The sequence below is a fragment of the Capra hircus genome, chromosome 29 (assembly GCF_001704415.2).
Source record: "Capra hircus breed San Clemente chromosome 29, ASM170441v1, whole genome shotgun sequence".
NCBI classification, from domain to species: domain Eukaryota; kingdom Metazoa; phylum Chordata; class Mammalia; order Artiodactyla; family Bovidae; genus Capra; species Capra hircus.
The window spans coordinates 48,460,144-48,474,010 of NC_030836.1; the positions used below are offsets into that span (position 1 = coordinate 48,460,144).

At 50.4% G+C, this 13,867-nt stretch overlaps 1 protein-coding gene and 1 pseudogene across 6 annotated transcripts in view; one reads left to right on the forward strand and one right to left on the reverse strand.

The window, feature by feature from the left end:
* On the reverse strand, positions 2,926-11,987 carry LOC102191405 (annotated as a pseudogene).
* PPFIA1 (PTPRF interacting protein alpha 1) overlaps positions 11,498-13,867 on the forward strand; it is a 79,790-nt gene continuing 77,420 nt past the window's right edge. For all 6 annotated transcript variants that reach the window (XM_018043243.1, XM_018043246.1, XM_018043244.1 and 3 more), the window contains exons 1-2: positions 11,498-11,596; positions 12,797-13,060. In XM_018043243.1, coding sequence (XP_017898732.1) covers positions 12,797-13,060 — 264 coding nt within the window. In that variant the 5' untranslated portion in view covers positions 11,498-11,596. The remainder of the gene's footprint in view (positions 11,597-12,796; positions 13,061-13,867) is intronic.

Here is a 13,867-nt window from a genome sequence, read left to right on the forward strand (position 1 = left end):
AAGTAAAGTTGCATTCCTATAGGGTGAGGGTGTAGTGAGTTACAATCAAGAAAGGAATTTATTTAACCCAAGGTTAATATGATTAGTCTTAAAGGTTAATACTCATTTCTCCTATATGCTTAAAGGTTAATACTTATTTCTCCTATATGTTAGTTATATTCATTATAAGTGTAGGGAACATGGAGATTTAGCAGCAAACATCAGCCCAACAAATGAAAATCCTTTCACCAATGCTCCCCTTAAGATCTATTTAGTCTTAAGATATGATAAAGTTACATTTTTACATAGCAAGGACACAGTGATTTATAACAAAGTACAGTGATCTATTACAAAAGAGAAAATCCATTAACTCAAAAAGTCTAGTATTGCTAACCTTAAAAACTGCTATATTTCCTTTTCTATAGTCCAAATACATTGATTAATATATTCCCAGGTGCCTAAGGATATGGAGGCCTGGCGGCAATCATTGACTCAACAAGAAGAAAAAGCCCTATGCTAATTAAGACTCTCAAAATACTCCAAAACTCTCTGTGCTGTTTACGGTTGAGAGGTAGTAAACAATCATGTGGCAGGAGTATGGATAATCCTGTCACACAAGCTAGTCTGTCAGCAGGGAGGTTTGACCTGAAACATCCTTGTCCCACCCAGAGCAGGGAATTAGCAGCAATTATTGACACAACAAATGAAGAACCCTTCACCAATATAATTCCTAACCAACACACTATACTAATAATTTCTAACTCCCCAAAAGAATTTGCCTTTAGTAAGTCTAAAATATCTCGTGCCTCTCAGATTGGGAGGCTGTAAACAATCACATGTGGCCGGACGAACCTATACAGGGGGGCTAGATAACCTTCAGAGGAGTCCGCAAGCTGAAACACTCTTGTCACGCCCAAGAATTTTTATTGTCTTGGAGCTGCATGTTTACTCCTTCTCCGAGAGAAACGGTTATGGGGGAGAGCCCCCCGTAAAGTCAGAAGTGTAGGTGAGCGCATAAAACAGACTCTGGTTTTGGGGTTAGATGCTCGGGAACAGGGGGTTTCCTGAGGCTTGATCACGCCTTTGCGTATGCCAAGCCTCCTTCCTCATGACCTTTGCCATGGGCGGAATTCCTCACGCTGGCCCCCAGCAGTCCGTCTAGTCAAAGCTATGGTTTTCCCAGTAGTCATGTATGGATGTGAGAGTTGGACCATAAAGGAGTCTGAATGCTAAAGAATTGATGCTTTTGAACTGTGGTGTTGGAGAAGACTCTTGAGAGTACCGTGGGCTACAAGGAGATCAAACCAGTCCATCCTAAAGAAAATCAACCCTGGATATTCATTGGAAGGACTGATGCTAAAGCTAAAGCTCCAATACTTTGGCCACCTGATACAAAGAACTGACTCCTTGGAAAAGCCCCTGATGCTGGGAAAGATTGAAGGCAGGAGGAGAAGGGGACGACAGAGGGTGAGATGGTTGGATGGCATCACCGACTCAATGGACATGAGTTGGAGCAAGCTCCAGGAGCTGGTGATGGACAGGGAGGCCTGGCATGCTGCAGTCCATGGGGTTGAAAGGAGTCAGACACGACTGAGTGACTGAACTGACTGACTGACTGAGGAACCTCCTCTGTGTGGAATTTTCCCCTTTGTACAGGCATATTTCACTTAGCATCATATCCTCAAAGGTCGTTCACAAGGTCACCTTTCCCCAGCTTTTTCTCTCTTGTAGTTGCTTTCTAATCTCATAGTGTTGTGGTCAGAAAAGATGCTTGATATGATTTCAGTTTTCTTAAATTCGCCAAGGCTTGCTTCGTGGCCTCCATTGTGATCTGTCCTGGAGAATATCCCGTGCGCACTTGAGAAGAATGTGCAGTCTGCTGCTTGGGGATAGAACACTACAGATATCACTTAAGTCCATCTGGCCCAATACATCATTTAAGTCATCTGGCCTTATTGATTTTCTGTGTGGATGTTCAGTTCACTGATGTGAGTGGGATGTTAAAGTCCCCCACTATTATTGTGTTACCGTTGATTTCTCCTTTTATATCTGTTAATGTTTGCCTTATATACTTAGGTGCTCCTGTGTTGGGTATATATATATTTACAATTATTCTATCTTTTTCTTGGATTGATCCCTTGATTATTACGCAGTGTCCTTCTCCGTCTTTTGTAACAGCCTTTATGTTAAAGCCTATTTTGTCTGATATGAGTATTGCTACTCCAGCATTCTTTCAGTTTCAATCGTCAATGGAATGCCTGTTTCCATCTCCATGAGGTCACTTTTTTAGTGGCTAAATTGCATCTGCTTCACAAAACCATAGCTTACAGTGAATATTCAAACCGTGAGATGTGGCACAAGGTAGTATCGGGTGGGACTCAAATCACACGACACTGAGATCCCTGGGAAAGTTTAACAGCCTCACACAGAATTACACGCTAAAATTACCAGTTTAGGGACTTGTTCGTTCATTCCTTTGAACAGCACTCACAGCATGTGTGTGAAGTGTCCTGTGTGTATAAACTCAATCATATTTACTTTATTCATGAGAATGACTCACCCTGGCAGAGACAGGGCCCTGGGCAGGCGCTTACAATGTGCCGCAGCCATAAGCCAGACTGGCTCTGTGGTGGCCGATTCTGGCCCCTGTGCTTCTGACCTGGTTCCCGAATGTCAACCTTATCCTTCAGCTCCACATGAGAGCGCTTCCTGCCCTTGCCTTTTGTTTTTTTTCTTTCCTGTGAAAAGCAGAGTCCAACTACCATGCAATTTATTTCTGCATTGCAAAGCTGAGAAATATGAAAGCACCATGGGAAAAACACTGCTGTATTAATTTATGGTAGCAATTCTTGAGATAAAATACGGCACTAGAGTTATAGCTTTTATGACTGTGCGGTAAAAGTTAACAGAGCCAACAATGGCTTTCTGTTTAATTCTCTTGCAACTCTACAGACATAATTCTCCCTTCACCTGCATCACACTTTCCTGTGGTTTTCACAGGGGACACACCTCCTCTTCTAAGAATCCCTGTACCTGCCAGGATGCATGGCCAGTGAAAGAGAAGGATCCAGTAAATGGTCCAGTGGGAGTGGACTGGACTGAAGTAGGCATCAGGCTGGGTGTGCTCAGTGAGGTGACTTTCACCCCCTTCCTGCTTGCCCACGGCAGCTGCCTGCTGTGAGAGCGCTCTGATTTTCTCATGGCAAGCCTGGCAGTTACCCCAGGCTTTCACCATGCCCATAATGATGTTCTCTGTGGCCGTGAAAGGCAGCTCCTGCAGAACGCGCCGCTTGGTTACATTGGGGTATCCCACCAATCCTTCAGAAGTGTTCTGCAACGTATTTAATACAGTATCTGCAGTGAGAAGGGCTTCCCTCATAGCTCAGTTGGTAAAGAATCCACCTGCAATGCAAGAAACCCCGGTTCGACTCCTGGGTTGGGATGATCCCCTGGAGAAGGGATAGGCAACCCACTCCAGTATTCTTGGGCTTCTCTTGCGGCTCAGATGGTAAAGAATCTGCCTGCAATGCAGGAGACCTGGGTTCGATCCCTGGGTTGGGAAGATCCCCTGGAGAAGAGACTGGCTACTCACTCCAGTACTCTTGCCTGGAGAATCCCAGGGACAGAGGAGCCTGGTGGGCTGTAATCCGTGGGGTCACAAAGAGTCAGACATGACTGAGCAACTTCCACTTTCTGCAGTGAGAAACGCCTCAGCCGAACTGATACGTCAGTTGGCACGGTCATCGGGTGTGCGTTCAAACTACTGCACAGACGCTGTCTGCAGGGGTTCCACGACGAGGGTCATCAGGAGACGGGCCAGGCTGTGGCACTGCTCTGAGCGTGTAGGGTTCTGCTGGTAAGTGTTGCATTTGAGCCAATCTGCTGTTTCTCAAAGGATTCCTCCAACTCCTTGCGGTTTGCCAGGAGTCGTATGTCGGTACAAATCCTGTGCACCAATGCCCCCAAGCGAGTCAGCACAGAGAGCACCTCAACATCTGCTTTTCGTGCATAGGTCTCCCCCGTGAAGATGAAAGCCCTCTTGAATCCTGCCTTTTCGGTCGCCATCTTGTCAAGCTGCTCTCCCTTTTGATCACCTCCCTCGGCGAGCTGCAGGGAGCTGGCCTGGGTGCCGGTGGCGCCCTTCACGCCTTGGAAGCACAGCTCATCCCGGACACGCTTCAGGTTCTGGAGACCCATGCCCAGATCCTGAATCCAGAGACAGCAACATTTCCCAACTGTGGTCAGCTGAGCAGGCTGGAAATGTGTGAAACCTAAGGTGGGAAGCTCGGCTCGTTCCTTGGCAAAGTCGGCAAGCTGAGAGATCACCCTGGCAAGCTTTGGCAAAAGCAGGTCAAATGCATTTCTAAGAACAATGAGGTCGGTATTGTTTCCCACATAGCAGGGGGTGGTGCCAGGATGGATAATGCCAACGGCTTTGGGGCAGCAGTGGGCAAACCTGTGCACGTGGACCATCAAAGCACGTGGTAACTGCTTCTCCTCCTCAGCTGCCATCTTGAAGTCGGGGTTGTCCAGGTTAGATTTCACCTCCTGGATTTGTTCATCTGTGTTAGGTGAACCCAGTGTCTGCTCGGCCTCCACCAGCCACAACCAGAGCTGCTGCCAGGTCTGAAGTTTGTACCTGTTACTAAACACGAAGCACATCTCCTGGCTGGAAAACAGGAGGCAAGCAATGAGCGGTAGCTGTCGTGCCTGCAGGCTGCTTCCCGCCCGCCACGGTTGCCCCTCTGCCGCCATCCCAAACTCTGCACCCCGCTGGAACTGCCTGCCCTTGCTTTTGACCTCATCAGTGAATTCCTTCCAACCAGTAACCTCTTCATGTCGACTATTTGATTCTCCAAAGAGAATGCTTTTCCCTTTGTCTCCATGGGATTTCTTTGGAACGAATGATGCTAAAGCTGAAACTCCAGTACTTTGGCCACCTCATGCGAAGAGTTGACTCATTGGAAAAGACTTTGATGCTGGGAGAGATTGGAGGCAGGAGGAGAAGGGGACGACCGAGGATGAGATGGCTGGATGGCATCACCGACTCGATGGACGTGAGTCTGAGTGAACTCTAGGAGTTGGTGATGGACAGGGAGGCCTGGCGTGCTGCGAATCACGGGGTCACAAAGAGTCGGACACGACTGAGCTACTGAACTGAACTGAACTGAACTTGTCTCCCTGTGACTGGTTTTTCACACTATTTGGCATTGGCTAAAATGTAACTTTCCTGAGAAATTGTGGGAAGGAATTCCTGCCTGGAAACCCAATGGGCAGTGTCTCCCCCTGTGGCCTCAAGAAGCTGCCACAGCTTCCGGTCATATGTTCTGAAGGTCAGGGAGCAGACAGGAAGAAGAACCACGAGACTTTCTCCCCACACTGTTCTCCTGACAGAGAGGGAGAAGAAGAGAAGTGAAAGTTGCTCAGTCGTGTCCGACTCTTTGCGACCCCATGGACTGTGGCCCGCCAGGCTCCTATGTCTATGGGATTCTCCAGGCAAGAATACTGGAGTGTGTAGCCATTCCCTTCTCCAGGGGATCTTCCCAACCCAGGGATTGAACCCAGGTCTCCTGCATTGCAGGCAGATTATTTACCGTCTGAGCCACTCGGGAAGCCTGATGACAAAGAGGGAACCCCCACAAATGCCTGTACTCTCTCTTATGTGGTGTTGAAGAGATTAGGGTCCAGTCACTCTCTTAGCCTTTCAGGGGCAAAGGGCAATGAGATGTCAGAAGACTCAGCTGAATCCTGACTCTCTCCAGGGTGGATGGGCATGGCACGGATGAAAGGGACCACCTCAGGTGATAATTTGTTGTTGTTGAGTCTCTCAGTTGTTTTCGACTTTCTGCGACCCCATGGACTACAGCACGCCAGGCTTCCCTGTCCTTCACTATCTCCCTCAGTTTGTTCAAACTCATGTCCATTAAGTTGCTGGTACCATCCAAACATCTCACCCTCTGTCGCCCCCTTCTCTACCGCCTTCAGTCTTTCCCAGCATCAGGGTCTTTTTCAGTAAGTCAGTTCTTCGCATCAGGTGGCCAAAGTATTGGAGCTTCATCTTCAGCATCAGTGCCTTCAATGAATATTCAGGACTGATTTCCTTTAGGATGGACTGGTTGGATCTCCTTGCAGTCCCAGGGACTCTCAAGAGTCTTCTCCAGCACCACAGTTCAAAAGCATCAGTTCTTCAGCATTCCGCCTCCTTTATGGTCCAGCTCTCACATCCATACATGACTACTGGAAAACCATAGCGTTGACTAGATGGACCTTTGTTGGCAAAGTGATGCCTCTGCTTTTTAATACACTGAGGCTTTTCCTCCAGGAAGCAAGCGTCTTCTAATTTCATGGCTGCGGTCACTACCTACAGTGACTTTGGAGCCCAAGAAAATGCAGTCTGTCACTGTTTCCATTTTCTCCTCACCTATTTGCTGTAATAATAGCGATCGCCCTATCCAACTTGCATAACCCTCCAAGCCACCCTATGAGGTGGTTCTATCATCTTCACTTTAGGGGTGAGGAAATGGAGGCCCAGGCAATTTGTCTAAGAATGCACAGCCATGGCACAAAAAAGCAGAGCCAAGACTTGAGCTAGTCCACTGGGCTCCAAAGCCTGCATTTGTAACTACTGTGCAAAAGTGTCTTTCAAAGAGCGGCCTGATGACTGGCCTGGGCAGGGAGCCAGTGGGACTGCCAGGACAGCCACCTCTCATCTCCTTCCACGAGTCTCACAATGTCCCACTGTAATTATTCCTGTCTGCAGATGAAGAGGCTGAGGCTTAGCATGGGTATGGACCTCACCCAAGGTTAAGGTAGAGGTCAGTGCTGGGGTCCCAGCTGAGCCCTCGGAGAGTCTGAACAACCTGCCTGTACCGTTCTTCCTCCAGTTGCTGGGTGTTTTTATTGGATCAGCAATGAAGTTGTCAAGAGAAGCAAGTTGCAAGGAGTTTATGACTTGCTTTTAAAATATAATCACACAGATGTAAGACACAGAAGTCTTCATGCTTGTGTGGGAGCCCTGAGATCCTCGAGGAGCTAGTGCCTCCCTGTGAGTGGCACTGCTGGGGATGCCAGGGAGAGGCTCACAGGCCCTCCATGGGTGCCAGACTTAGTGCCTTGGTGGCCCTGCCCTGGTCTAGGGATTTTGTCCCCAGGTTTGGGGGCCTGGGGACTCTTTCTGATGTAACATCACAATAACTGGCTTTAGAGTCAGTTTGGGGTTAGCCCAGCTTCTACTGAATCATGAACTGCGGGCATTGGGCTGGTAATCTGGTACCTCCACATCCCAGCGTTCATCTGAAAGGAAGGGTACATTGGGGAGGATTCAGTGAGGTTCTATGAGTAAGGGGTTCCCTGTAAATGCTCTGTACAGGGGATTTTCTCCTTCAGGCTCTTGGGGATGAATGTGCACTGACCAAGCTCCAGACAGGCTCAGCCGTGGACCAGAACTGCAGCTAACTGGTTGACTGTGGGAAACAGAGTTGCCGTGGAAACGGCAACACGCAGGCCCGTGATCTTCCCTGCCTGGTGGCCACTGGGACCTCAGTTTCCTCCTGCGTGTAGTGGGAAGGCTACAGGAGCAGCCATGTGGGAAATGACCTTCAGAGCTAAATACACAAAAACAGTCTTCTTTCTTTTTCTTTCTCCTTGTTTGCCCTCCATCCCCCACCCCCGATTCCCACCCCATTGGCAGGGATACGTGGGAAAGCCAAATAGGGTTGGTTCTAATGGTTAAAGTCGGGGAGCTAGTGAAGCCCAGGGCCCCTGCCTCCTCTGCAGGGGACAGGACCACTGGGACAGCACTGAGACCCACTGATAAAATGCTTAGTCCTTGGCGGTCCCTTCAAGAGACCATTCCTTCTCTCAAGTATAGTGGCTAGATCAGCAGTTAAGCCCCCAGTTCACTCAAGGTTCCAGTCCCAGCTCTTCTCAAATTAGCTGAGTGCTGCTGGGCAAATGCTTTTTGCATCTCTGAGCTTCAGCTCCTTCCTCTTGAATGGAGAGCCAGAGCCTCCACCACCTGCCCTCAGCTTGGACCTATGCTCCCCTACCCTTCCAACAGTATTGCCTACTACCATTCAGTGGGGCTTCCCTAGTAGTTCAGATGGTAAAGCAATGCAGGAGCCCCAGGTTCAATCCCTGGGTCAGGAATATCCCTTAGAGAAAGAAATGGCAACCCACTCCAGATTCTTGCCTGCAGAATTCCATGGAGAGAGGAGCCTGGTGGGCTACAGTCCATGGGGTCACAAAGAGTCGGACATGACTGAGCAACTAACACGCACTCACACACGCACACACACACACACGATTCATTAGGTTGCTTTGCACATTCTAATAGACTTGGGATGCACTCAGATCTCTGTGACTGAGGCCAGGCCACACACTCATCTCACAGGAACCCTCCTCCCGAGCCCCTTACATTTCTAGACAGGGGAGGTGGCCCAGGCCACGCTCAAAGCGGACATCTTCATCATCTGGAGAGTCAAGCTGGCAGGCACATTTGTGAAAACACAACTCTGGCCACAGTAAAAAAAAAAAAAAAAATTCTCCACACCTGTACCCCCAATATTTTATTGACTTTTAATAGAAAAATTGGAGAGAAAACATTTTCCATGTTCTTTGTTTTCCTGACTGAGCCGCTGAAATATTTTTCAGGTAGATACTTCTGGGAAAGAGTTTAGTTGAGTGATGTAAATTACTACATTGAAATGTCATCTGAGCTTCCTGAAAGCAATTTTCCATGGTTTGTTCTTGCCTAGATTTTATTAAAGTAACATTGGTGGGGGGTTTTCCACTAATGATAAAAAAGGATGTACAGTCATGATAAAGTATCTGGATAGCACAAAGAAGAAAATGAAAACTACCCACAGTTCCCCTCAAAGACAACCACTGCCCATAGGCTGACGTTAACTCTTTCCAAGAATATCTATAGAGCATATATAGAGAATTGGATACAGTAACAGTGTTTTCATATATGGACACATGTTTCCTTTTATAAACTCCAGACTAAAATTGAATTTTAATTTTCCAAAATATTTCATCTCATGTAAAACTCATTTTACTAAAATTTTATCAGTTTGATTAATAATATTTAGAATTTTTCAGAGACAAGATAACAAATTTTACATAATACATACTTTATCTAAACACAGTTGTTTTTTTTTTTTTAATGTGGGCTTGCACTGTATATTCTTGTGTGTGTAACTTGTTATTTTTTTTTTAAGCTTTTTCCCATTTAAAAAGTAAGGGCATAAATAACATATGAATGTACAGTTCTGGGGACTTCCCTGGTGGACCACTAAGACCAGATGCAGCCAAATAAATAAATAATAAAGTAAAAATAAAATATCTAGAAAATGTACGGTTGTGTGAGAGTTGTTCAGCACGTGCAGCCATGTAATTACCATTACAGTTAGGATAAGGAGTTTTGCCTGTCATTTGGCGGTCATCTAAAATATACCACCAAGCTTTCTGTCATTTGCAGGGCAATGATTTAACCAGTGTTTTTTTTTTGCTGGTCATTGGAGGTTGTTTACAATTTTCCTCTTACTAATTTGGCAATCTGAAGGAATGAAATGAATGAATGAAAGCGAGTGAAATCTGGGATTCTCATTTTCCTGCCGCTCTACCAAATGGTCTGGGCTTCTCCCTTCTCTGCTTGGAAAACTGCACATCCTGAGACCCAGCCCAGATGTTTCCCTCTGTGAAGCCCTCACGATGCCAGACGGAGAGCTGGTTCCCCCTCTTCTGTGTTCCCAGGACACTCCGTCACACACTCTAGAGGGCCGGCATTGTGATAGTCGGTTTCTCTTCCCCGCTCCAGGCTGGGAGCTGGGCGAACGGTGAAGCTTTGTCAGTCTCCTGTTCCCCACATCTAGGCCGCGCCTGGTTCAGCGTGCTCTGTAAATGTTCACGAGGTGAGTGAACATTTCACCCTGTGGACAGTTTCAGTATTGGGCTGATCTCTGAGGATGCAGGCACCTTCTGAGCATGGCTGCAATATGAATTCAGCTGGTAACCTGGGGAGAGCTGGATCCTTACCTCTGTTCCAGACCCAGGATCAGGGGGTGCAAATTCATATTTATATGGAGTCTTTCAAATATTTATTGAATGAACAAATACATGAATGAAAGGTGTGTTCCTGGACCTCTTAGCACCTGTTCTTGGTAAGCTCACAACCGGAACTCAAGGAAACCACCTCTGAAGACTTCACACTTCCGCTCACCGCTCCCCCCTCCCCTCCGCCCTCCACCCCTCGCCCCATGCAGCCTTTTCTCAACAGGGTACCCTGGTGGCTTAGACTTAGCCAAGCAGTGGCCAGCATCGCTTGGCAACAATGCCCAGACACTTCAGCTTGTGATCCAGGAGACAGACCTTGAGCGGCAAACACCTGCTTTAATTTAAAGTACACTAATTAATATCTGTATCTGCTAAGTCTAGCACAGGACTTGGTGCATAGAAGGCATTTTTAAGCGTTTGAGCAAGGATGACATATGGATATGAAAAGGATAACAATGTTTGAGAAAGATAAAAATGTCCGTCATTCGCTGAGTACTTCCCGAGTCAGGTTCCTGACTAGGTGGCTCCCTACAAATTCCGTTTCTTAGAACAGCCCTGGGGTGGGTCTGCATCATTCATTCCCCCATCCCCCGTTGCTCAGGCCCACACTGAGGGGAGAAGCGTCTGCTGGAAGTTGAAGCTGGAGGGTCTGGCTCCAAAGTCTGCCTTCTCGGCGCAGCGACCAGGAGCGTCCACATCACGCTGCCACCTCTGTCTCCCCGGGTCTGCAGGTGAGGGGCCTTGAGTTGAGACCGCGTCCTTCCGAGTCGTGCAAGGATGGGCTCCTTGGCGGCTCCGGAGGCCTGTCCGCAGGCTGCGAGCCGGTGACTTGCAGCGGGGCGCGCTCTACCATCAGGTGTGCATGCAGCGGTGACCTTCGGGAAGTGTCCGGCTCAGAACCTGACGCCAGTGGACGCTCGATGACAACCGTTGGTGAACCCCCGCGGCTGTCAGCGGAGATCTGGAGACAGCCCCAGGCGGAAGATCCTGCCCAGGACGCGGCACATACCCGGGACCCGGGAGCCCAGAGCCTCGGCTCGGCAATGGCGTATCCACTTGGGCGGGGCTCGAAATCGGCCCACCCACCTGGGGGGTTGGGGGCGTGGCTCGGAGTGGGGCTTGGGGCGGGATCTGGGGCGGGGTTTGGGGCGTGGCTCCGGTCAGACCCAGCCAATCTGAGCTCGAGAGGCCAGCCCCCCGACTGAGGAGGTGGAGGCACTTGCGCACTCCGCCGCCCCCGCGCGCCTCTCCAGGGCTGGGGGACGGGGCGGGGCGTGCCGGCGGCGCTCGGCGCTGACGCGGCGCCGACGCGCCCGACGTCGGGCACGTTGACGCCGGCGACGCGCCGCCGGGCCCGCTCCTCCTGCGCTCCGCCAGTGTCCGGCCGCGGGCCGGCCTCAGTGACTGGGGGCGGCGGGCCCGGGGCCGCGGGGCCGCGGGGCGCGGGGCGCGGGGCGGGCGGCGGGCGGCGGGCGGCGGGCTGCCTTCGTCGGGCCCGGAGCTCGCCTGGAGCGAGCAGCCGCCCGCGGAACGTCCTCGCCCGCTCCCGCCGGCGAGCAAGGTAAGGCTGCGGGGCACCGAGGCAGGGTCGGTGCGGAGCGGGGCCCCGGGCGGCGCACGGCTGCTTAGTGTCAGCGCCCCCGGGAGCGGGGGGCGCGGCCCGGGGGGACCCCCGGCGGACGGGCTCGCGGGGCAGTGCGCCGCCCCCCCACCCCCACCTCCCTGACCCCGGCGCCAGGTGACCCAGCGCTGGGCGCAGGGACGAGGACTCGCGGCCAGGCCGGGCTCCGTGGAGACCGGTCCCCTGCGCCCTGGGGTCCCCGCTGCTGCCGCACCGGGGCGCGGGTGCGAGCCGGGTAGAGGCGTCGTTCTCGTCCGGTGCGCGGTGCGCGGCTGGGCACCTCCGTCCCGGAGGTCCGCCGACCCCGGAGCACCGCCCCTCGCCCCGTCATTACATTTGAGACAGAGGAGCCTCTCGTAGTCTCACCCTTCACTTTTCCTCCCTTCCTATTTATCCATCTCGACCCGCTATATTTCCATTGTGGAATATTTTGGGGGGGAGGGAATGGGGTGGTGGGGGGAGAGGCTGTGACCTTACATAAGTGAGGTTGACTGACCAACCAGCGGAGTCTTTGCAAATGCACCTCTCGCAGTCCGTAACGAGCCTAGTTCCCGTTTAGCGCTCACCAAATCCAGCTCAAGAATCCGGGGAGCTAGTCAGTCCTTCCCCGGAGCTGACTGTACACATTCCTGTAAGATGCCTGATGGGTTTTGTACTTGTCAGTTTTACTGACTGTATGCTCCTTCTGTGCTTTTTCCTGAAACATGATTGGGTGGCACGTGTTTTGACTTTCTGTCTCCCTCGCCGCTCCCCGCCCCACCCCCCCAACCGGGAAATAAGAAAGGAGAAAAAAAAAAAAAGGGGTTACAGAAGCACACTTGTTTCTCAACAATCAGAAAGTACGGCTTTGCAAACAAAATGCCACAAGGGTTGTCCTTTATGTGAGGGGTAGTCTTTTTGGTCTTTACCCCTTCACTGATGATCGTCAGTATTCATGTCTTCATCTTGGGTGTGCCTTGCACTTCGGATAGGCCTGTGTGTATTTTCCCAGCGTACTTCTCTCTACAGAGCCTAACAGTCAGATCTGGAAATAGTAAGGCCTTACATTTATCAGCTCCAGATAGCTAGAAAGTTGCAGCTTTGTAGAAGCCCTTATTTAGAAGCGCCCCATGACGGTGGTCCGGGTCTCTTGTTTCCAAGATGATGTGCGAGGTGATGCCGACCATCAGTGAAGCCGAAGGCCCCCCGGGAGGAAGCGGGAGCCAAGGGTCCAGCTCCCCTTCGCAGCCGGATGCGGACTCACATTTTGAACAGTTGATGGTGTCCATGCTGGAAGAGAGGGACCGTCTTCTCGACACGCTGAGAGAGACCCAAGAAACGCTGGCATTAACCCAGGGGAAACTGCACGAGGTCGGTCACGAAAGAGATTCCTTGCAGAGGCAGCTCAATACTGCGCTTCCACAGGTATGGATGACTTTCCCCTGCAGGTTTTTGTCTAAATGCTTTTTTGGGGGGGGCACGCTGCTATTTTAGATGTGTATTTTGCCATCATCACTTGCGCAGCGGTGGTTCTGTTATTTGTAAGTCACATACAGATAGAGTTCCTGGGGGATTAAACGTCTTAGCTAGAGCAAACTGGTGTACTGTCGAGTCCTGTGAAGACACCTTATCGGTCCCGTTCATCTCTTTGGGGGGTCAGCAGAAGGAGCCGCCTAGATTTGGAGAAGCACTGCAGAGTTTTGGAAAAAAGGGCCACCAAGCAACGAGTCTCTGCGATGCCTTCTGCTTTGTTACCGAAAGCCTTTCCCCTCCTAATCGTGTGACTCTGTGGGTTGCATCACGGATTTCCACTTTCCTAATGCAGTGTCCTGGACAAATGGAATGGATCTCCCAGGAAGAATATATTTACAGTCTGCCTTTCTCAGCAGCCAGGTGCTTTGTAAGTCAAGTTTGTTTCAGAGGATAGAAGATGGGTTCCTTCGGCACTTTCTCTTTAGCAGCTGAAGATTATAAAGTTCACAGTCACAACAAGGTTTTTCATCTAAGGGTATTGCGTTTGGAGCCGTGTCTCCAGGCCTTTTCTTGCGGCGCCGAGTGAGGATCTGATGATAGGTGCAGGGAGGTGTCAGCTGAAGATTGTGAGGTGGGTGGCGCAGTGTAGCGAGAGCCGCGGAGGCTCCTCGGGTGTTTATGGCTGCGGAGGCGCCGTTTGGCTTACTCATGATAGGCGCCTTTATGGTGCCATCAGATAGACCTGAATAAGCGTGCGTG